Here is a 23674-nt window from a genome sequence, read left to right as displayed (position 1 = left end):
ATCCACACATAGGGCAGAGAGTTGGTTTGACCATTCGACACCATCATTTTCTATTTCTTCAAGGCCCCACATTCCGGGCGTGTGTGTGCAAAACCCCATTAACAATGCCAAAATCTCTGTTGCATTGCTCAAGTGATCATACTTACAATTTTGTCGTCGAGTTAGACAAGTCCAAGATACGTCACTTAAGCATTCAATTCAATTCAATGTGATTTGTTTTATGAAAACTTTACTACTCGATATACGGATGACAATAAAATAGAGAATCATAGTAATTATATTTATATGCATTGATCGTTTGAATTTCAAATCAAGCTTATGTTATGAGGTAGGTCAGTGCATAGAATATATATTATTTAAGGCTTTAAAATTGGACAGCAATTGCCGGACGCCGGCTTCTCTGATCAGGTTATTGTGCCTTTTTATTTTTTTGGTATGTGAAACTGAGCATGGTTTGTATGATCTTGGCACTGGAATTTTTTATAGTTTAATTAGATCATTTATTTCTAATATAACATATGGATAAAATGCAACAAAATATCATTAGTTTATGGCTTTGATTATGGGAATAGGCACTAGGGTGTTCGCGAGTCGGGTTGGTTCAATTTAAAAAAAAAAAACGAGAATCAAACCGATTAGATTTTAATTAATTTGAGTTAATTCGAATTTGAGATTTTTTATAAATGGATCCGAAACATATTAAAAAATAAATATTATAATTTGAATTAGAAAAAAATAAAGCTATATATATTATTATATTTTTTTAAAAATTAATATAAGTCTAGTAGTGTAATTGAGTTGGTTCGAATTTTGCGATCCTAAAATTAATGTCTAAACTAATTTAAGTCGGGTTTAATCAGATTCAATTCGATTATATCTAATTATCCGTACATACGGAACTAATATAATCAGATTGAGTTAATTTTAGCCCGTAATTAATTATCCGTATCCATAAATACTTCTTCAATTCACGCATAGAAAATTATAAAGAATGTTAGGGGCTAGCAATTTTGGTGTTTTGTAACCATCAATTGACTATCAATAGTGTTTTTAATGGTGTGAAATTATATCTAATAATGGGAGATCACTCACTTTTATTTTGATGGTGGCTAAAAAACAAAAAAAATTACTGGTCTAGACTTTTCAAAAAATTATTATGCACGTTCGGATAAGAGACAAGAGGTAGAGGTGTGCAAGTTACATTTTGATTAAATGGGTCAAACACTTTCTAGATACACTCATTCAGCTCTAAAATTGGGTAGGAAATTAAACCATCAGATTTTTACAACTCTTTAATGCTTTTATCTTAGGATCAAAATAAAAATGAAACTTACTATATATATATTGAGCGGACAGTTATGCTAAGTTTTAATTTCTTTTAAAAGCTTATATATATGCTAAAAGTCAAGAATAAGCTTTAATTTCAATACATTATCATGTTAGATGACGTTGAAAGAGTTATTTATTTGTTATTTTTACAACCAATTTCTTTCAAACACTACTCCAATACCTACTTATGAATTTTTCTTTTCCACACATCAATCTTCTCTCTCCCTCGCTCTTTTGTCTTTATAGATGTTGGGTATTATTACTTACTTTGCTAATTCATTTTTTTTCTTATCTTAAACCATTAAATTAAACCTTGACAATATAATTTATTACCTTTGTTTAATTTCATATTCCGCTAAAGGCTATATATGTAAGAAATTGTGTTTAACATTATTAGTGCCCTATACAGGCCATTTTCAGTTATTACAATTAAAATTTTCCTAACTTGTCAATAATATCATATTATTGGCAAGAGATTAAGCTAATAAGCAGTGGTTGTGACAAGGAATATGTGCCATACGTAAAGTTAGTTTGACTTCCTTTGTCTCACTCAATTCATGTTTATATTATATGGAAGTATGGAACAGGATAACATAACAAATATTAGTGAAGCAGACAGTTTAGGAGATCAAACTTCATAATAAGTTGAAAGAAGATATCAGTTATAAAATAACACGCAAAATGCCAAAAATGAAGAGATTGACTTTAAGGATATTCAATTCAAATTAAGAGTCATCATATCTAATGATTGATTATTGGATAAATATTAGAAGATTAACATTTTTTATTAATATAAGTGAATATTTTAAATTAATATTTTACTTTTTATGTACTAAAATTTAAAATTTAACATAAAAATATTTTTATTGATTAAATATTACTAAAAAATAATAAATTTTGTTATTCAAATAGCATTGTTTATGCATACAAATAATCACCTACATACTACAATATATTTATAAAATTAACAACATACAGAAAACTTTTGGAAACTTGAAATAAAAAAAAAATGAAAATTTACAAATTGACTTTCAAATTATATTCGTTTATAAATAACATGATGCTAGTTATACATGGGCCAGCTTATTTGAGGGATTCAGATAGCTGCCAAATGGAATTAGAAGAACATGATATTCTTATATACAGTTATTACGATTAAAAATAAAGGAATAATGAAGAAGACTAATAAGTTAAAAAATAATTCAGGTGCTTATGTGTGATTGGAGTTTCTAGTAGGTATAACTATACTTGATTGTCGCTACTCTTGTACACACAAAGACACAATAATACTGTTAAGGGGGAAACAGATAGAGAAGTATCATGATTCGTGAACGTGATTGAACTGTCATGAATTATTATTTAAATGTGGATACAAAAGGTCAAATACATAATATAAGACGTATGTGATTATATACGAATAGTTTGAGCCTAAATCAATCTTAAAAATTAGTTTATGAAATCTCCTACTTATAAATTATTTTAAAAAAATTGAAAGAAGTAAAATTTATAATATTTCAAAATCTTAAACGGATAAAAAGAGATAATATAAATGATTATATTTCTATAATACTTTTCCTTAAACAATAAACTATAAATCTTAAATTCTAATAATATAAAAAAGAAACAGATAAGTATTAATTAATATTAATAAAAAGTGTTATTCTTCTAATATTTCTGTTACTAAAAGTATTGATTTTTAGCATTTTTCATTAATCCAAACATTGCGTCTTTGTTCTTTTGTTGCTTCCATTAATATATCTTCTAGTCAGTTTTTCTAGTTTTGCTGTCAAGTTAAGTAAGACGAATTTGTCGATTTTTTTTTTTTGTTAGGAGAAAAATTTTTTTAGTCTGAACCCATCGTTTTAGCGGATTAAATTAGTAAGTTAGCAAATTTCATCCCATTTATCATTCATTCTTACTTTTTGAAGCTTGGAATTTGAATGAATTTAACTCTCTTGATACTTTGAAGAATATGTCTAATAAAAAAATTTTGTTTGCTACATAATAATTTTGTTTGTCTTATCACATTTTTCTATTAATAGAAGAATTTTTGTTATGGATAGATATTTTTATAACGTTTTTAAATTAAAAATGTTACTTGTCCTCTATAGACAGAATGAAAAATAATATTTAAAAATATCTAGTTATGCTGTTTTTAAATTTATTAAAAATATTTTTATTGTTAATAAAAATCAAAACCATTTCTGCCTATGTCAAAAGGAGGTTTACGTAAAAATAATAATAAAAGGAAAGATTATTAAAAGAGGGTTGCTTCAGAGTTGAGAGCTAGCTAGAGAAAGGGAAATCTTTATGCGACTCGAATAGCCGCAATTGAATTGAAAGTTTGAAACTGAACCTCTTTGTTGTGGTGAAAAGGCAAAAGAGCAGCTCTTTTTTTTAATATATACGTCTATCAAAATAAGAATATTGCATCAAATTAAACGTGGTCGGTTTGGATATGCTATAGACCACTATTGGAAATTGGAATCTTCCTTTTTTGGCTTCTTAGATAACAGATTCTTTACCCCTTCAAGTAAATTATCACAAACTTAGAAAGTCAAACAAGGCACTAATTATGTCATCAAGTAATAGGGTCCTCAAATATATTAGAGAGAAAGCTAGCTAGGAGAGCTAATTTCTTTTTGATTTATAATAAGGCATTGACATTAATTATATTACATGCACTTAAGATTAAAAGGTTGATATATATGATGCCTTAATTAATTGCATAACATGATTATATGGAATCAGAAATATAATATTACTGTCATCTAGTTTTTCTTGCAGAAGTCCTCATTTATTTTATGATCTATGCTAATTAATGATAGCATCATGACTCATGAGTATATTTATAAGGGGAAAATATACAGAGCTTATTATATAATAGTGTCTTGTAGAACAATTCTAAGCTGCATTTTAATTAAATACAAATGTATATATTTTATATGATACAAAAAACTAATCAATCATAGCCTAGTGATTAAATGTTATGTGTAACTAAGTAACATCCATATGTCTAAAAGGTCCGTGTTAGGGGTATAGAGTTAGTTAGAGATATTTTTCTTTTTTGTTATAACTAGTTTCCATTTCTGTTATAACTGCCTCGTGTAGGCTATTGTACTAATGTATCATCTGTTCTCAGTCTAAGTCTTCTACTTTATATATTATTTAGTCACTCTTTTTTGTTCTTCATCTACGAATTTTGTTTTTTTTTTTTTATTCGCTTCTTGGAATCATTGCTTGTTCATCAAGGATCTTAGAATCCTCTTAGTCGTCTGAGATTTGATTTTCTATTATAGCCATTTAGAATTAGGAGACCTCTTCCATAAAGACATTAAAAATGTCTTTTTTTTTAAAGACGTTTACATGTGTCATAATATTATAATATTATTGGACATTTTTATTAAACTGATTAATAATTTATATTTTAATAAACCAGAACAAAATCAGTTTATTATAGTAACAATAATAAACCTAATTGTCCGTATTATAATTATTAGATCCGATTTGATCCGATCGATTTACACAATCTAAACCGAATCATGTTTAAATTTTTTGATAAAAAGATAAATATATTCCTGATTTTTATTTAAAAAAACCAAAAAACAACTATAATTTAGTGGGTTATGTAAATTGGTCGGTTCAACCATATCTAATAATAATTGGATTTATCTAATAATAATTAGATTTATTGTTATTGTTATAAAAAATCGGTTTTATTCTAATTTATTAAAAAATTAAAAAATAGTCAATTCATTAATACATCCAATAATAATACAACACATAAATATCTATACAGAAAGACGTTTTATGCGTTTTTATGGAAGCGTCCTCGTTAAAATTATTCTTAAAAATGTACATAGACTCAATTCAATTGATTAAAACTGGTCTAGTTCTTTTTAACATTAGTCTAAAAAGAGTACTTTTAAATATTATTTTTTATTACATTAACAAATTGAAATAGTTATTAATAACATTTTATTTGAACTTATTATTCTTATCCAAATACTAAGTAAACATAAATTTATAAAAAAAATAAGGGTTATATTTTTTTTTCTCTTGATATTTTGGGTCAAAATTAAAATTGTCACCGATATTTTTTTCTTATTAATATTGGGTTAACATGTTTTATTTCTTTTTTATATTCTCAATATCTTTACATTTAACTTTATATATTATTGCTGTATATAAAAATCACAATAATGGTATACAAAATACGTAAAAATAAATTCAAATATATGCAACACATTATTCATTTTATATTAATTTTGCATTATTATATAATCATAATAATGAACAATAATAAAAAAATGTTACATAATTAGTATTTCTTAAAAGTATTAATTCCTAATATTTTTTTAAGAGGAGTGTTAAGAGGTTAGTAATTTTTGTATTTTTAACCATTAATTGGTCATCAATAATATTTTTAATGGTATTAAATTATATTCAATAATAAAAAATTACTCATTTTTCGTTTAATAATTAAGTACTAACTACAAAATACAAAAATTGTTGGCCTTCTAAATTTTTCTTTTCCCTGGTACATTATTGAAAAAATATTGAAGAAACAACTGGGTACAATAAGAACTAGCTAGTAGCTACTTGTATGGTTATATAGGTTGCGCATCTCAAAATAAATAAAAGTATAGTATAATAATAAGATAAGATAGTAGAAAGTAATTAAGGAGCATGCATGCATTAATATAGCACACGTGCAGAATGCAAGAACGTGCCGCACATGCCGAGTGCTGAGTATAGAGATGAGTGACTCAATACAAAGCAATTAAACGAAGCTTTCACTCCTTCTCCAACTCGATCCCATAAAATATTCTAACCAACTTTTCAACGTGTGATGGACCAGCTCATCAAACCATCATCATTATTATTATTATCCAAAATATATGTTTATAGATATTAATTTTCTAAATCTTTATTATGAAGATTGAAAGCATGCAAGACAGGGACATGACGAGCTGCTGACTCCTCCGATCCCCAGTCATTTTCCATGTGAAACTTTGTACCTAAATTCTTTTCATTCAATATAAATAAATCACAAAATATCTCTAGTATGCTTCCATAACGTATAATAATAAGAATTATATAGTGACGATTCAAGTGTAAATTTCCAACCTAGGACACGTGCTGTGCATCTAAGCATATGCATAGAGTAGGGTACAATTAACGGGATTGAGGTGTTGAGAAATTCGACAAGCTAATGTACCTGGTCATCACCGTACCGTGTTACAAACTACAATAAGAACAATGCATAGGTTCATGGATGCTTTTTACATACGCGTAATAATCTAACTTATCTTGCACTGATCCCTATTTTGCCAACAAGATAATATTCCTGCAAACACAAGTAATTTGGGAGAGTGATGAGACTACACAATACCTAGATATTAATTAGTTAGGTATGGTTAACTTTGGTAACCATAGTTATAATGAAATAAATGAAATGAAGTGTAGAGAAAGAGAGCAACAACATTTGGCTCCCTAGGATGGAGACAAATTGAATTTGGCTACGAAGCTAGAGGCTCGGGAACCGAACCTAAGTGGTGAAGAAAGAAAGGATGGGTGTTCAGTTTTTGGTGATAATGATAAGGAATATGACTACCTCTGAATATGAGACAGCTGCTCTTCTTTTTAAAGCCTTCTACTTTCCCTCTGATTCCGCGTCAACTTGTTTCTCAGAAACAAAATGAACCACAAAAATGCTTTATTATTATCTATCTCTTCAGCCTTTTGCATTTCTCTTTCTCGCATAGTGCAATGCACTTTCCCCAAAGGTGACAACTCTTTCTATACTAGTCATCAAAAACGCTCTTGTACTTTTCTGCATACCATTTTATCGCCACACTTATTTCCCTTATTATGTATTGGTGATATACAAATAGTTTATTTTACTCACACTGTCTCAAGTGTTGGAATACATATTTGAAATATTCGTTATATTAAGAGTTTAATTATTATTTAAAATTTATTAATTTATATTTTTAAAATATTTAATTTAATTTGATGATTTTAATTTTATTTATTCAATTATTAAATCAAATTATATATTTGTAGGTGTAGAATTTTTTTTTGTTTTAACTCTAAATACCTCATAAACTATTGTAGTTATCATATAAAGAAAGAAGTGTCAAAGTATTTTTTAATTTTGTAATGAGGTTTAGTGAGTCACTCTCTTATTATAATGGATAATTAGATAAAAGGTTGAGTGAATCTTTTTAATTTAATTCCTAAATTATGGTGTGAATAAGTTAAATTGACGAGTCTTTTTTCTATTACATAAAAAAAATTAAATAAAAAATAAAATTATTCTTTTTGTATTTAAGTTTAATTTATCTTTTTATTTTTATTTTAATTCTAATATATTTTTTTTATTTAATTTTAATTATGCATTTTTGTTAATCCTTTTTTCCGCATCATTATTAAGCATGTTCAAGTTCAAGGGTTCTTTTGAAGATTAAAAAGAATTTCAAACACATAATTTAATTTTATATTAAAAGGAAATTATAACCGAAAAAACTTATTCACTCATTTATTGATATATTTTTTCCTAAAGTCTTTGATTAACTCGGAATAAGACTCTTCCTCATAGGATAATACTTGAAATAATTGATCTCATTTTGAAGACCACCGCAAATGTCCAACTCATATATATGTGTAAATCTTGATTCACAGATAAGCACCATCCAATCAAAATCCAAATTCCTCATCCACATGCATTTTATTCTCTGTCTCTGCACATCTGATTTCTTAGCTTCGTGAAGATTCTAACCACATTTTGATCGCAAAATCAAGAGACACAACGATATCCACACGCGTCTCTGCTCATAAGTAACATATATATTGAATGCATAAAAGTAGAATAACTTCAATAATAAGCTTTTATGTTCATTATAGTTTTTGTTTTCTTTTTCCTTTTTAAAAAATAAATACGTACTTGAAGACTACTTTAGTTTCATACTATTGGTTGATAAATCCGGAATAACACTTTTAATTAGAACATATACTTTTCCTACTTTTTTTCATATAAACATTATGTTCATTATTTATTATTTTTTTAATCTAAACGAGCATTTCATATAGCTAGATTAATCCTTTTGACTCTTAAATTAATATAGTCTAAAAACAATCAAAACATAAAAAATTTCGATAGCAATCAATGTCTTGGACAAAATATAAAACGGTGACAAGAAGATAATTTAACTACTACAATAATTTTTACATAAAAATAATAGTTAAAAAACTATTAGATCATTTGACATAACATGTATCTATATCTTAATTATCATATTCATGTAAGAATTAGTTTAACCGTTTTTATACGAGTAGGGCCACCGTAAAAAATGATAGATATCAGCGCAAATAAAAAATTATATTAACAATCTATCTACTAAATAATTTATAGAATCATTTTCAGAAGGCCTGCAGGAATGATCGTGCTTGTGGAATTTATGTCATCAACTGTTTGGGCAAACTTAGAGCCGCAAATTTTAAAACTTTCGGTTACAAAGTGAGAACTAAAGATAAGTTTGACTTCACTTTTGTTTTGGATTGGGTTTCAAAGAATGACTTAAATAGTTAAAAGCATGTAGTTGACAATTTATTTTAGTCTCAAAACTTTCAATTTTAAGATAAACATTTCGTACATGATCAAGGTATTTATTCTCAAATGTTATTAAAAAAAAGGTAGCAAATGGATTAAGATATAAGAGCATCGTAATGTTTAATTTATGGTGAAAACTCAGGTGCAGTCGACTTCATGTAAAATTGATAATTGAGAGCCGTTAAATATTTTGACTGATTTTACTAAATTTTTATCAAATGACTCTTAAATATTAACTTCACTTAAAGTTGACTGCACCTAAATTTTCTAGATGTTGGATAAGGATGTGGCTACGACTAAACTCTGAAGTATATATTGGTTGAAATGTTTGCCGGAATTGACAGCTTTAACTTGTAGTTAGAATATGTAGCACACTATTGTTGATTATAATTGGTTGGCTATGCCTACCATAGCATGCTGAGTGTTCCCGCATATTGAAGCAGCCTCAATCTATTTTACTGTCGGCTAGACACGATGCATGCATCAATTTCATTCCCTCTTTTACACCTACGTCCCTTCAACCTCACATCTACATATTCTTGCTACTTGCTTCCTTTCTTTTAATTATTTATACATATCTCCTTAATTAATTCACTTATCTAAATTAAGGTGTGAATTGTTGATTATTATATTGATGAAATTAAAGTGGTCGAGAATCTTGATACACATTTCTTAACTACACCAGCGGCAGCCCATAAGAGGAAACAAAGAGACGTAATTAATGGGATCACATTAACATGCACTAATAACGTTCTAGATATATAGTTTTGATTTTAGTATTATAAGAATAATAATGGTTTTTTAATTTAATAATAATCAAGAAAGGACTTCAATTTTCGAATGGAACGTTGTTTATGACGTGGAGGACGGGATAGAGACTCGGAGTCAAACTACGGGTGTGCTTTGAAATAAAGCATTTGCCGACTTTTTTTTAATGTTTGTGCTTTGAAAAGAATATCTGATGCTAATCGTTATCATAATTCATATGCGTCTTTAATTTGAGATGACTTTACATGGTTTTACTTTCTTATGTATTCATATTCCTTTTTGTAATGTGTTGATCTTAGGAAAAAATGACACGTTAGCGTTAACAGTTTTTAGCTAAATCTCTGTCCCTTGTTGCCACGTTAGCTCTCATAAGATACTTTAGATGAATTATATTCCTATTATTGGTAAACTCTCAATTCCGATAAGAATATAAAATAGTAATAATTAGTTCTACTCCACCGACATAAAGTATGATCACTTACTTTTTTTTTTTTTTGGTAAATGTATGATCACTTACTTATTTCTTATCCTATAGCCTTTCATTTTTTTTTCCAGATTTTGGGCGCAGAAAAGGTTGAGGATGAGACCAAAAAGTGAACACTAAACCCAAAAAGTTACTCTAGCTTCTGCAAATCACCCAATTGCCACATTTTACTTCTTAGCCCATTTAGTTTAAGGTGAACTTTAATTTATGCTTTCTATAATTTGATATCTAACTTTTGTCTAATTTATTTTGTTTATAATAAATTTTAAATATTAATAATTATTTATTTTTTTATTTTTAAAATTAAATTTTAATCTTTAACTCTTTTTAATAAATTAGACAAATATTTTTACATATCATACCAATCACCTTAGTTTAATAAATCTTTTTGACAAAAAACATTGGAAGGTGGCAAACCAAAAACCATTGACCCAAAGTACTACCAAAAATCGTATCACTACTTAAGCCAGCCCATACCAGTAGAAAAACAAAGGGCCCAAAAAAAAAAACCACTAGCATATATATAAAGAAAACTGTGTAAAAGAAAACTCATCCTGCTAGTTTTTAATTTTTAGTGAAAAATACCTGTTATAACGCATTTGATTTGATGCGTGTTTTATAAATATTGATATCCCCGGACCAAAAAGGAAAAAGAATTATTAATATCCTCTTATTATTGAATACTTATTTCAATTAACAAACATATTATACGTACATAAAAAGTTAGCGATCAAATCAACTATTTGTATAAAATATATATTAGAAAATAAGATACACATTAAAAATGAATTAAATAATATATGTATCTATACACAAATATATAAGCTAATTTTGTATATGCACGTGACATTTTTGTTAAAATATTATTAAGCAGGGAAAAATTTAAAAAAGAAGTTACTAAACACATTAAAATATTGTGACCAAAAGTATGCGTAGTAAATGACAATAGGGTCATAATTGAGCAAACAGTCCTTATCTCAATAGAGACCGCCAGAGTCTATGAGAGAAGAGTTATAAACTAGTTGGAAGAATGATTGCTTACTCAATCTTCTATATCTGAAATCTGAATTGATCACATTGGACAAGCATGTGTTCATCCTTTTTCCTTTTTTCTATGCTGATTCAATGGTTGTGATGCCTTTATTTATCGTTATGGATAGATAGCAAGAACCGCCTTCAAAATTGGAACCTTGTGAGTTATGTCTTTAATCGATTCTGGCACATAGGACATAGTCTTTTGTATAATCAAATGAAATAAATCCAAATTTAATTTGTCTCTATGTATGATGCTACGACCTTATCTGTATGATTATTTGCATAATCAAATAAAAATAAGTGTAATCCAATTATGCGGTTTTAACATTGTGGCAATAACACATGGGTCTTGCCTTTTGGAAGTGTAATAAGATAGAACCATGCATGGTTCCTTGATGTTTAATCCACTCTGCCATGCCCCATGTCAAACAAACCAAAGTATAATTGGCAACGTGAAGTGTTTCACAAAAGCAAAATATGCACTCCATTCAATTTATAAGGAGAGTATAGAATACGAATTGCCTAGCTAGATTCTCTTGAACCTCCCTAGCTTTATTTGTGTTACTCGTGGAATAGGGTAGACTATACAGCAATAATTGCAATATATAATTCTGCATCAAGCCATGTGGATAACAGATTTCTTTTTTATTTTTTCCTTTGATACGTAATTTAAGAGAATGTACATATTCTTTCCTCTCCTGTGTATCCAATCCAATGGGAAAGTTGGATTGCTTTGATTTCTACTCGTATTTGTGAATGTATCAATTATATTATTGTAATGTAATATAAAGTGTATAACTAAAATAGGCAGAAAATTATTTTTGAAAAATTCATAAATTGGTTGTATTAAAATTTTAGGTAAAAATATGATGTCAAACTCTTTGACCAAGGCACATGGATGAAGGTTGTACTTTGTTGCAATATTATATAATATTTTATATTATGGTTGCAATTTGCAAAATGGCATTCTTAACCAAGTATCGCTTATTTGCTGTTTTCCTTGTGCAATTATTCCATCAATTTCTAGAAACAAATTAAAGTTGAAAAAAAAAAGGTAGATTTGGTATATGACTGCTTTGATTATCTACTACCAAATCATTACGCTCATTATTAAAACGCGTTTGCATTAAAGTGTTTGCTAACTCAGCAGAAGGGTCATAGGGGGTATCATAGCCTCGCAAAAACCTTGGCTTCAAACCCCAGAACAATACTTTCTATTTCCGGAATAATAATTTGGCTGAGATCTGTTTTGCAATTAGCAATTTCTTAAAAACATGAGACCCTACTGTATAAATTACCAAACCTAGTGGCTAATAATTAGTTATAGCTAGTTAACATATATGATTTCATCTTCTACCCTATTGATGGCTTTTCAGGCTTGTCTTGTTGTCATTGGGGGGATATTTCCTTCTTATTTTTTTCATGATAGGAAGGCAAACACTTTAATAGATGCCACTCTTTTTGTCCGTTTGTAGCCCCCACAATAAGCAAGGCACCAAAATAAAATTAATAGTGGTATTCCTATTTCATCAACGTAACCACCGCCCTTTTCACCAACAATTTACCATTGACCAGACCAAAATTGAAATGAATGAAAATGAAGAGGTGCACCAAAAATCATATCATATATATATATAATTAAAAAAGAAGGAACCGTTTTTATGATAATTAATCATCACTATTATAGAGCAACCCCGTTTATTTCCGGTGAAGTAAATGGACAGAGACTAATGGGGGTTACTAAAACAAATCTAAGTACAGAAAAGAATGTATGTAACTGTAACTGTAACATATAACGTAACATTCCCAAGTCCCAAGTGGAAAGACAAATTAAACCCCAAATCACATCTCCACACAATTACCAAAAATAAAAATAAAAGGTACACGTGGTTATGCTACTCAATCGAAGAATTCCCAATTGAACTTGTGATGAACTGAATTGTTATTACTATTGTTGTTGTTGCCATTATTCAGTGGGCTTGCTGATGTGGATGTGGAAGAAGATACTGGAATTAACGGTGGCAGAGAATCAAATGTCTCCCATTTTGTGGTAACTACTACTTCTGAGGGCTGGTTTTGCTGCTGCTGCTCCTGAATTGTTGCTGATCTATGATTATTCCCATTTGACACACCTTGTGATTGTGGTTGCTCTTGAATTGTTGCTAGTCTATGCACATTTGAATGCCTCTGTTGGGCCTTCACTGATGCATGGTGCCCTCCATTGTTGGCATTGCCCATAGAATTCTTAATTTTAAGCATATCAAGAGTTTCAACATACTTTTGAACTCTTTTTACCTGCAAAATGGGGATTCATCACCATCAGAACAAACCATAATCAATGGGAATCAACAGAATTGCAATATATAAAACATAAATACAGAGATAAAGAGAGACACACAAAAAGTGTTTAGAGTTGAAAACAAGTACAAGCCAATGTGTCAAACGGAGACAAAAGAGACACAAATTTCCTGACTGTCTCTCTCTATTTGTGTTATGTTATAGCTACCAAATGCAGGAAAAGTGCAAAGTTATGCATAGAAGAATGTACCTGCATTTTCCTCTGCAGTTTAACATCTCCATCAGCCATTATACCATCCAATTTAAGGAGTTGATTCATCAAGAGCTCAATGAGACTAATGACATCAATTTCAGCAACTTTGCCACCTTTACTAATAATTGATTCAAGTGCTGACACCTGACAAAGTCCGAATTAATCAGCACCACCCAACTACTGAAGCATTTATTTAATACATAGAAAAAGAAGAAAAGGGGGATAGAAGAAAGCATACCCTGGCTGCAAGTCTATCAACTTCCAAGCTGATTTCAGAAATGGACTTGGCAGCTTTTTCCATCTTAGCATTCTTTCTCATCTCCAAGTACCTTCTCTCTTGGCTAAGAGGGTCCTCCACCAACACCAATTTGGACTTGTCCTTCACTCCAACAATGTCAAGGAACGCCTTTGAATCCCTCTCTTTGTCCTTGTAATATATCTGCTGATCCTGGTGGTGCAACCCAGTTGGACCAGACAACATTTTCTTCAATTCCCCTAATAACATACAACAGTAAACATAAATAAATCAACAGATAATAATATAATATCATTATTAAAGAAAAAGGGGGTTTACCGAATGTAGCTTGAGAACTAATGTTGACTTCATGGTAGGTTGATCCGTATTTAACCCTAACTCTAATTGTCGGTGCCGGCGGCACTGAGTTCCGATCCGAGTCATCGGTTCTGCGCTGAACCAGCATTCCACCTGGTCTCATCTCCCATTCCATTGCCCTCGTAGTTGTAGCCTCGCTTCCATTATTCACGGCGGAGACCCCATAATTATTGGTCATGTTCCTCATCCTCATCATCTTCTTCTCTCTTTCAGTAACACTTGTGTGTTTGTGTTGAAGTTAGTGAGAGAGAGAGAAAGAACCAGAAGCTCAGATTAGATCTCTGCCAAGTTTGATTTGTGTGAGAAGAGAGAGAAAGAGAAAAGAAGAAAAAAACAGAGACTCGATTGACCGAAACGATGACGTTGTTAGAACCTGATGCGTGGAAGTGTGAATAGCCCGCATTCCACGACTCCAATCCCCGTAGGGAAAAAGAAAGAGAGCCGAAAAGCTTCAAGTTTCAAGAGAGAGAAAACTGAAGAAACGAAAGCTCCGCCTTTTGTTTTTCCCCCTTGTGCTTTTTACCAGAAGAATCAACAATGGCGTTCGGATGAAGAAAAACACCGACGCATCAACCCTCCAAATCTTTGCTTTCACGGCAAATCGCCGGACGGAAAAGTTCACACTTTCTCAAAGGAAAAGAAAGTCACACTCAGATGAATAGGGGGAAAATTACATAGAAATGAAAGAGAGAAGAGAAGAAAATGAACCTGAGAAAGGGTCCGAATTAAAGGCAGTAATGTTTATGTGAAGGAAAATAATGAATGTGGTGAGTGTGAGAGTTTTGTCGCGTAATTTTGGAGTGGAATTAACAAATGGAACAAAAGAGAATCTGAAAGAACCGGTGACTGTGTTGTTCTGAAGATGAAGAAGAAGGAAAAAAGGGCAATGTAATGTGAAGTCAAAATCCAGAGAGAAAAACAATTCCAATAATCAGGATTTTGCTCTCTCTCTCTCTCTCTCTGGAGGAATCGGTGTAGATGAAAGATGGAAGAGAGATAAAAAAAACAAAAAATAGTTTTAAAAGAAAAATCGGCAAAAATGAAATATATTAATAAAAAAAAAAGAGTGGCCAGCTAACCATGCTGGCAGCAGCCTGTGACTTTGATGTTATTAATAATTTCATAAAATGTAAACAAATTGGGTTTAAATAATTGTCGATAAAATATCGTCACATCATATCATATGATTAATCAAGATGGATTATTGTTCCCTGTTGCAATTCTACCACAACAAAAAAAAAAGGTTATTTCTGTGTAAATTATGATTATGGTAGTTACAATAGTAATAATTATGATGGCATAATATGGTTAATAAAACTATTACGATAAAAATATGAAGTGAGAGTTTTGTTTATATTTTGAATTATTCTTTTTGTTGTTATCCTTGCTATTAATTTTGTTCTACATTTTTAATTATTTATAAAATTTGTACGTTATATTATTATTGTCATTTTTAACATATATTTCATTTAAATTAATTCCTCTCAATAATTAAATATGAGTAAAATATTAAGATGACTTATTATATTTATATAAAATTAATATAAAACTATAGCCACCACAAGAATATTGGGTTAAAAAAAAAGGAAAAGGGGGAAATGAGAGAGGGAAACATGCAAAGCCGCCAAAATTGTTTTTTTTTTTTTAATATGGAAGTGGAAACTTGGGTGTCTGTGTCTGAAATTATGTGACTGAGTGCGTGTGATATCCTAGCTTAGAGATTATGGGTGTGGGGTTTGGTGAAAGACAGGTATCCGGGGTAAGGGTAATTTTGGAATTGGAATTTATTTTAGATGACGCAGCACGCAGTATATACACGTATGTATACTACTCTAATACTCTTACTTTTCAATTTTCGCTATAATTTTTATTACAACACTAAAGAAACTCTAAAATTGTGCTTAGGGTGGAAATAATTCAGAGCAAACAAATTGTTGCTTCAAAACCAATATATTATTGGAGCATAAGTAGTGTACATATCACATGGTGTCAATGCGCGCAACCAGCAGCATGTTTGCTATTATTGAGTTGCTAAACTTCATCTTTAATAATACATTGATCCAGTGTATTATAAAAATTAAGATAAAGAGAATTGTAAGTAAGATTAAAAATGAATTTGTGAGGACATGATGAGGAAAAAATGGAGACATGGTGAAAATAGGGAGCATGAAGGTGGGTTCTAAAATCTAAGCCTAAAAGCAGATGCTGACTCCATTTCACAGTCCACACCGACACTTTGGCCGCACGTGACACTGCTTTCGGAGCTGCGATTCAGTGTTGAACCCTCACCGTGCTCTCTCATTTCCAAGCCGTCATGGAGGGATTGGGCCCTGTTTCATTAGAGACAAGCTACCGACCAATTAGGATTTTAATTAAACAATACTTGATCACAATGCCCAACAATCCACTGTGTAAGAAATAATTTTACATTGTGTAAACTTTTTTTCATCTTAAAATTATAAAATCCTTTTAATTTTTTATGGGATTGATGATCAATTAGGCTTCACATAATTGTGTATGGTTCAATCTAAAAGGATCTTTCACATAAAAGTGCATCCAACTTAGGTTTATAGTCAAGATTGTCAGCGTCACCTAGCTAGCTAATAATCCATCTCTCGTGATACATTGTCATTGATGTGATCTTTCCCCAAGGGCCTTATACACAATGTGGCAATTAACAATTAGACAACGGGATATAAGTTGGATTACAACACAACTTGGTGTTTTGGATTTTAGCTTCAGGGGATTGAATCCTTTTTAACCTTCTAATAAAACTTTATTCTTTGGTTTTTAAAGATAACAATTTTACTTTTTGTTTTCTTAATTTATTAGCTTTTGTTATAAATACTTTTTTTAGTGGATTTACTAAATGGAAATTTTAATAAACTTTGAGGTGAGGTGTAACATATTAATTCTTTGATAGGTACCGACAAAATGATGAATTAGTATTGGTTATACATAGAGCAAATGTTGATCTTCTATTGATTAATTGATTAATGATTAAGACCTTACAATTAAGTTGAGATATATAAGACCATTGACTATAGAACACAGAAGCAACTATTTATATTTTACAATAATTTGGTATCATTTCAACAGGTATTTTTGAAAAAGAGTTATTAGGAGAATATATAGATATATAATGTACAACTACTTCAAAAAGAACATATATACATGTTACATGTGTGGGGTCTAATAAAGAATAAGCTGAGTCATGTGATTCAGGAAAATTACAATGCAAGAACTCTGCACATACTGATGCTGTGTGTTCTGAATTCAGATGTTTGCATATATATTAAAACTTGTGTTTCTCTTAGTTTTAAGTTGGTGGATCAATGTCGTTGTTTTTCAAAATCACTATCACATTAGCATACAAAATAGTGCAAGTTTGTTCAGTTGGTGGATTATTATGACCTTTTCAACATTTGGTGATCATGCGTAGTAGTTTAATTGGCTAATTATGATTGGTACTTATTTAGACTTAAAATTATTTTAGAATTAAGCTTTGTCTACCATATGATTATATTATATTTAATAGATAAGACAGTTGTTATGTAGTAGGTTCCATATAATGCATAAACTTCATATTATATGATATTATATTATATGTAATTCTTTTTTATGTACAAAGAGAGTACGTAATAAAATTGAAAGAGTACGTAAAGAAAATTTATATATTTTTTATCTAATTAAAAATAAAAAAATAATTAATTATATATATTATACAAATACAAAATAAACTAATAAAATTTTAAATTTTAAATTTTTGAAGGTGATTGATTCAATAAAGAGCACCTTACTAATTTATTTTTGTTTTTATTAGATTAGATAACATACAATAATTAATGGTGATATTTAATTGTGAAACAATGAATTGGGAAAAGCATGTATATACGGCGTCTAATAAAGGCCTATCAAAGAACCAAAAACCTTATCTCTCAATAAACACATTGGTCATATATCATATTTATAGCCTTATCTATCGTGTTGCATAGAGGAGCAGCAGCCATGGTATCCTTAAGCTCTCACTTCCGTTCCACCAATTACTACTTGAATAGGAATAATAATTCTCATCACAATCACAATTTCAGAATCAAGCATTATGTTTCATGCTCTGTCCAGCCTACACAAACCAACATTAAGGTGCCATTATCATTATTTACCAACATGCAATGCATTGTGAAAATGCTAATGAAGTGATATGGTTTTAAAACAGGTAGTGATAAATGGAGCATCCAAGGAGATAGGAAGAGCAGCAGTGGAAGCTGTGACTAAAGCCAGGGGAATGGAACTCGCTGGTGCCGTAGATATTTGTCATGTTGGGGAAGATATTGGACAGGCATTTATGTTCTGTTTTTCTTATTTGTTTTTGTCTCTGAAACTAGACAAGTTTTTCTCAAGTTCCTTGTTTTCTTAATTATTATTATTATTAGGTATGTGGCATGGAAGAGCCCCTTGAAATACCCATAATAAATGATCTCACTATGGTTTTGGGTTCTATATCTCAGGTAATATATATAATCATGTGATGGCATCATACGGTTTTAATTATTGTATTATGTTTTGAAGAATGGAATTTGCAGTCCAAGGGAGCAGGAGTAGTAGTTGATTTCACTGATCCTTCCTCCGTATATGACAATGTAAAACAGGTCTAGTGTCTCAACTAACTAATTAAAAAAGGTAGGAGAGAATTTTGTAATAAGTAGTGTGACATGTTCTTCAATGTGCATGTTTGAGTAGGTAACAGCATTTGGCATGAGAAGCGTAGTCCACGTTCCGCGAATGCAATTAGATACGGTTGCAGCATTATCTGCATTCTGTGATAAGGCCACCATGGTGAGCACAAGAAACTTGGTGGTAACTAACTAAGGTGTAAGGTGTATGGGACTTGATTAGCATTTTTATGTGTACCAGGGTGTGTTGGTTGCACCAACCCTTTCCATAGGATCAATATTGCTACAACAAGCTGCAATTTCAGCTTCTTTCCATTACAGAAACGTTGAGATTGTGGAATCCAAGGCTAATGCAAATGTAAGATAATGCTGTGAATGATTTTTGATGAAGATGTTATCCAAAAAAAATAAGGATTGGATTGGTGGTGAACAGGATCTTCCATCAGTAGATGCAAACCAAATAGCAAAGAATCTGTCAAACCTGGGTCAGATCTATAACAGAGAAGATGCTTCAACGGATGTGTTGGCAAGGGGTCAAGTCCTTGGAGATGGAATTCGTGTGCATAGCTTGGTACTTCCAGGACTTCCCTCAAGTACAACAGTTCACTTCTCTGCTCCAGGAGAGGTAAGAACTAAGAAGTTTTCTATGTTATCCCCTTCTTAGTTAATAAATTTTAACATTCACTCGTTTCATGCAGATATATTCTATCAAGCATGATATTACAAATGTGCAATGCCTCATGCCAGGCTTGCTGTTAGCCATTAGAAAAGTTGTGCGCCTCAAGGTACCTTCCTTTATTCATTCTATATCATTCTTCTTTCACCAATTCATTCCTACTTTATCATCTTTGCAGAATTTGGTGTATGGCTTGGAGAAGTTCCTGTAAAACCATATAATAATGCCACTAAGAAGACTACACACATATCTCAATTCTTTTAAAGCCGTTTTATTTTTCATCTTTAAATTTTATTAAGTATTCAAATGGTGTATATGAAGAAATTAAGAATGCTCTGCACATTTTAACATCATAGATATTTGCAGTTTGATCATGAGAAATCGTATAAAGTTTGATGGATGATTCCTGTGCATAGATAGAGAAACATGTGAAGCAAAGAACCAAAAGAGAGCTTTATAAATAGGTAGGTTAGTCATTAATGTATGTTGGTACATATTTTGTACTGAAGCCATATATAATCATATGATTCATATCAAATGATGAAGATAATAAATGATGCTTTCATGGATAAATTGCCACTCATCATCACACGAGACACACTGAAAAGCTGCTAAAATGAGTAAGAAAGTTAACTCGACTGAAATCATAACACAAATACCTATTGAATCAACTATGTTTAGAAGTCTACGAAAAAGTTTAAAATTTAAAACTCTATTAATTTATTAGCGTAGTTTAAAATTCAAAATTTTTTTACTTTGTTTTGCATTTATATATATATATATATATATATATATAGGTAAATTCTACCCAACTCTCTCTAAAATAACAAGTTACCCTTCATGATGTGTCACACTTTAATTGGTCATTATCTTAACTATAGTTTGGTTATTTTGTAATTTATTATTTTAGATGGATAATTGTATAATTTTTTAAAATATTAAAATTCTACCCCGTTAATTGAAGCACGTTCTCACGCAATCTCTTTTTACAGTACATCATTCCTTAACGGTCATTGAATTCTCATGGCTCGTAACTTCTCCGTTCTTTCCAGTATAGCCAGCGCTGACTTCATTTCTATCTCTTGTCCTCTCACTCAATCCCTTTTTTTGGCCATGACCTAGAATCACTCCTTACCAACGTCAACATTATTAATGGTGAGTTCAATTATTAAATTTTTTTTATTAAAAAAATATATCTTTACTTCATTACACGATGGAATATATATTTATATTAAATATAATATAATAAAATAAATCTATTCAAAATACTTAAAAGTATATTTAAAATCATGAACATATAAATATAATAATAATAAAATTTGTACTCTAATAAAGTAAACATATTTTTTATCATACATAAATTATTTAAAAAATAAATATATTATTAAAATTAATAATACAAATTTAAAATAATAAAATCTAATTTTTTTACTATATTTTTTATAATATTTTTATTTTTTTAATTTACAATTTATTAGTACTTTATTATTTAATTAATGATTAACAAATTATTTTTATAAAAAAATATTTTTTATATTATCTTAGAGAAGAGACCAATATAATAATTTAAAAAATAACGTAAAAATAAAATTTTAAATAAAAATATTTAATATTAAAATTTTTAAATACAAAAATAATTTGTATAAATATTTAAAAGATAAATATAAATATATGCATAAAATAAATAAAACAGATAAAATGGCAGTACTCATGAGAAATAAATAATTATTTTTGTCTTCTTTATTTATTTTAAACATATATTTCATATTTATATCATGAGTATTTATAAAATTTATTGTTGTATTTAAAAATTTTAATATTAACTATTTTTTATTTAAAATATCATTTTTACATTAATTTTTAAACTGTTATATTAGTCTTTTTTTAAGATTATACAAAAAATGATTTCTCATGAAAATAATTTGTTTAATCATTAATTAAATAATAAAATATTAATAAATTAAAAATTAAAAGAATAAAATACTATAAAAATACTTGTAAGAAAGTTGAATTTTATCATTTTAAATTTGTGTTATTAATTTTAACAATTTATATTTTTTAAATAATTTATATATGATAAAAGATATATTTACTTGTTTAGAGTATAAATTTTATTATTATATTTGTATATTCCTGATTTTAATTATACTTTTAAGTACTCTGAACAGATTTATTTTATTATATTATATTTTACATATGAATATATATTCCATATATTATCTTTAATGAAAAAAATTTAATAACCGAACTAACCATTAATTATGTTGGTAAAGAGTGATCAACGGCAAAGAGGACATGAGATAGCAATGAAGTCGGCGCTGGCTATACTGGGAAGAACGGAAAAGTTACAAGCCATGAAAATTCAACGACTCGTTAAAAAATGATGCACTGTAGAAAGAGATTGCGTGAGAGACAGTAGATCAACTAAGTCAGCCCTGCTTATGGGATAGAATTTTAATATTTTAAGAAATTAACAATTACCCATCTAAAATAATAAATTACAAAATAATCTAACTATAGTTAAGATAGTAACCAATTAAAGTGTGACACATCATAAAGGGTAACCTACATGTTATTTTAGAGAGGGTTGGATAGAATTCACCACACATATATATATATATATATATATATATATATATATATATATATATATATATTATTACATACTTTTTCAATTTATTAATTATTGAAAGCCCATGAAAAAACAAATTTGTGCCAATGGCTTAGTCTTATTATGATATCAATCATTTCATATACTTAATAATTAATAATGACAAATCTTACGTAGCCAAAACATCACAAATAATAAATAAAAATATATAAATTAAGTTGGATTGGTTCAATGATTAGTTGACAATGGATTCGATGGTCCAGAATGTTTGAAAATGGTAAGTTTTTTTAACAACTGCTAAATAGTTCTTTTCTAATTTTAATTACAAATTAATCCTATATATTTTATTTAATTATAAAAACTATTTTTTATTTTATAAATTATTATTTTATCATTCATCTATTATGTTTATTAACAATCAAAATAAAAAAAATAACGAATTAGATGTTCCATTGATCGTAATAAACTTTTTGATCCGTGACGTTCGTCAGAGCTGTGAAATCGTGTTTATTTGAAAATCAATCGATTGGATTATCAAAATAATAGATTGGAAATTGCAAGGTTATCACAAAGATTGGAAATTGCAACGTTCGTCAGATTTCCTATAACTCAATCGATTGGACTACAGGTTATCACAAAACAATAGATTAAAAATTGCAAGGCAGCATTGTTTTCGCAAAAATCAATCGATTGGTCATATTACCCAATCGAATACTCCAAAGCAACTTGTGGTCTCACAATTCAATCGATTGAAGTCATCAAAGCAATATAGATTTGCCCAATTCAATCGATTGGTTGTGTTACTCAATCGATTGAATTGTGTACGTACTACGCCATTTTCAATTTTCTTATCGTTTTTATAAATTATTATTTTATTATTCATCTATCTTAACTTTAAAATTCTATCTTCAATTTTTAAGACTTTATTTTGATTTAGATACTCTAATCTTATCTTTTCTTTAATATTAACATTATAAATTGGTGAATAATCTATCACCAATTATTCAATCCCACAATTAGAATCGTGTATCAATCTCTTTATGTATCATGAGAGAGTGGTGCAGGCTTATGACTCGATACCTGGGTAGTTATAATGTCTCTTGACTTGCCCCTTTTTGAAATCATGTATTGGCTAGTAATAAATATTCTTATTTTTGACAGGGAATTCGTTGCTTGAAATGTTTCTCCTTTTTGAGAAATTCATATCAAACACCCCCAACTGGAAATACCGGTGGCGCAGGGGATATCGGTGGCGCATGGGATATCGGCGGTGCAGGAGATAATCTCCTGCTTTAACTACTTTTTATGTCTGCTCAAAT

The 23674-nt window shown here is 29.3% G+C and overlaps 2 protein-coding genes across 5 annotated transcripts; one reads left to right on the top strand and one right to left on the bottom strand.

Moving 5' to 3' along the window:
* Positions 1-12843: 12843 nt before the first annotated feature.
* On the bottom strand, positions 12844-15384 carry LOC130951212 (BAG family molecular chaperone regulator 1). 2 transcript variants are annotated; one of them, XM_057879846.1, is made up of 6 exons: positions 15104-15384; positions 14769-15018; positions 14357-14676; positions 14021-14277; positions 13780-13926; positions 12844-13526 (listed from the first exon to the last, which is right to left on the bottom strand). In XM_057879846.1, the coding sequence occupies exons 3-6, from the start codon at positions 14589-14591 to the stop codon at positions 13131-13133; spliced, it is 1035 nt and encodes a 344-aa protein (XP_057735829.1). In that variant the 5' UTR covers positions 14592-14676; positions 14769-15018; positions 15104-15384; the 3' UTR covers positions 12844-13130. The 2 variants fall into 2 exon arrangements, with proteins under 2 accessions (XP_057735829.1, XP_057735828.1); XM_057879845.1 differs by having other exon boundaries at positions 14769-15384.
* A 2926-nt stretch (positions 15385-18310) lies between these two features.
* On the top strand, positions 18311-20206 carry LOC130951624 (dihydrodipicolinate reductase-like protein CRR1, chloroplastic). 3 transcript variants are annotated; one of them, XM_057880321.1, is made up of 10 exons: positions 18342-18406; positions 18487-18538; positions 18612-18734; positions 18829-18903; positions 18979-19044; positions 19136-19231; positions 19310-19426; positions 19481-19693; positions 19767-19853; positions 19923-20206. In XM_057880321.1, exons 3-10 carry the CDS (start codon positions 18681-18683, stop codon positions 19953-19955), a joined length of 741 nt encoding a protein of 246 aa, XP_057736304.1. In that variant the 5' UTR covers positions 18342-18406; positions 18487-18538; positions 18612-18680; the 3' UTR covers positions 19956-20206. The 3 variants fall into 3 exon arrangements, with proteins under 3 accessions (XP_057736302.1, XP_057736303.1, XP_057736304.1); XM_057880319.1 differs by having other exon boundaries at positions 18311-18538; XM_057880320.1 differs by having other exon boundaries at positions 18332-18538; positions 19502-19693.
* The last annotated feature ends 3468 nt before the right edge of the window (positions 20207-23674 follow it).

Source organism: Arachis stenosperma, chromosome 9 (genome assembly GCF_014773155.1).
Source record: "Arachis stenosperma cultivar V10309 chromosome 9, arast.V10309.gnm1.PFL2, whole genome shotgun sequence".
Lineage (NCBI taxonomy): Eukaryota > Viridiplantae > Streptophyta > Magnoliopsida > Fabales > Fabaceae > Arachis > Arachis stenosperma.
This window is presented reverse-complemented; position numbering and strand designations above follow the sequence as displayed.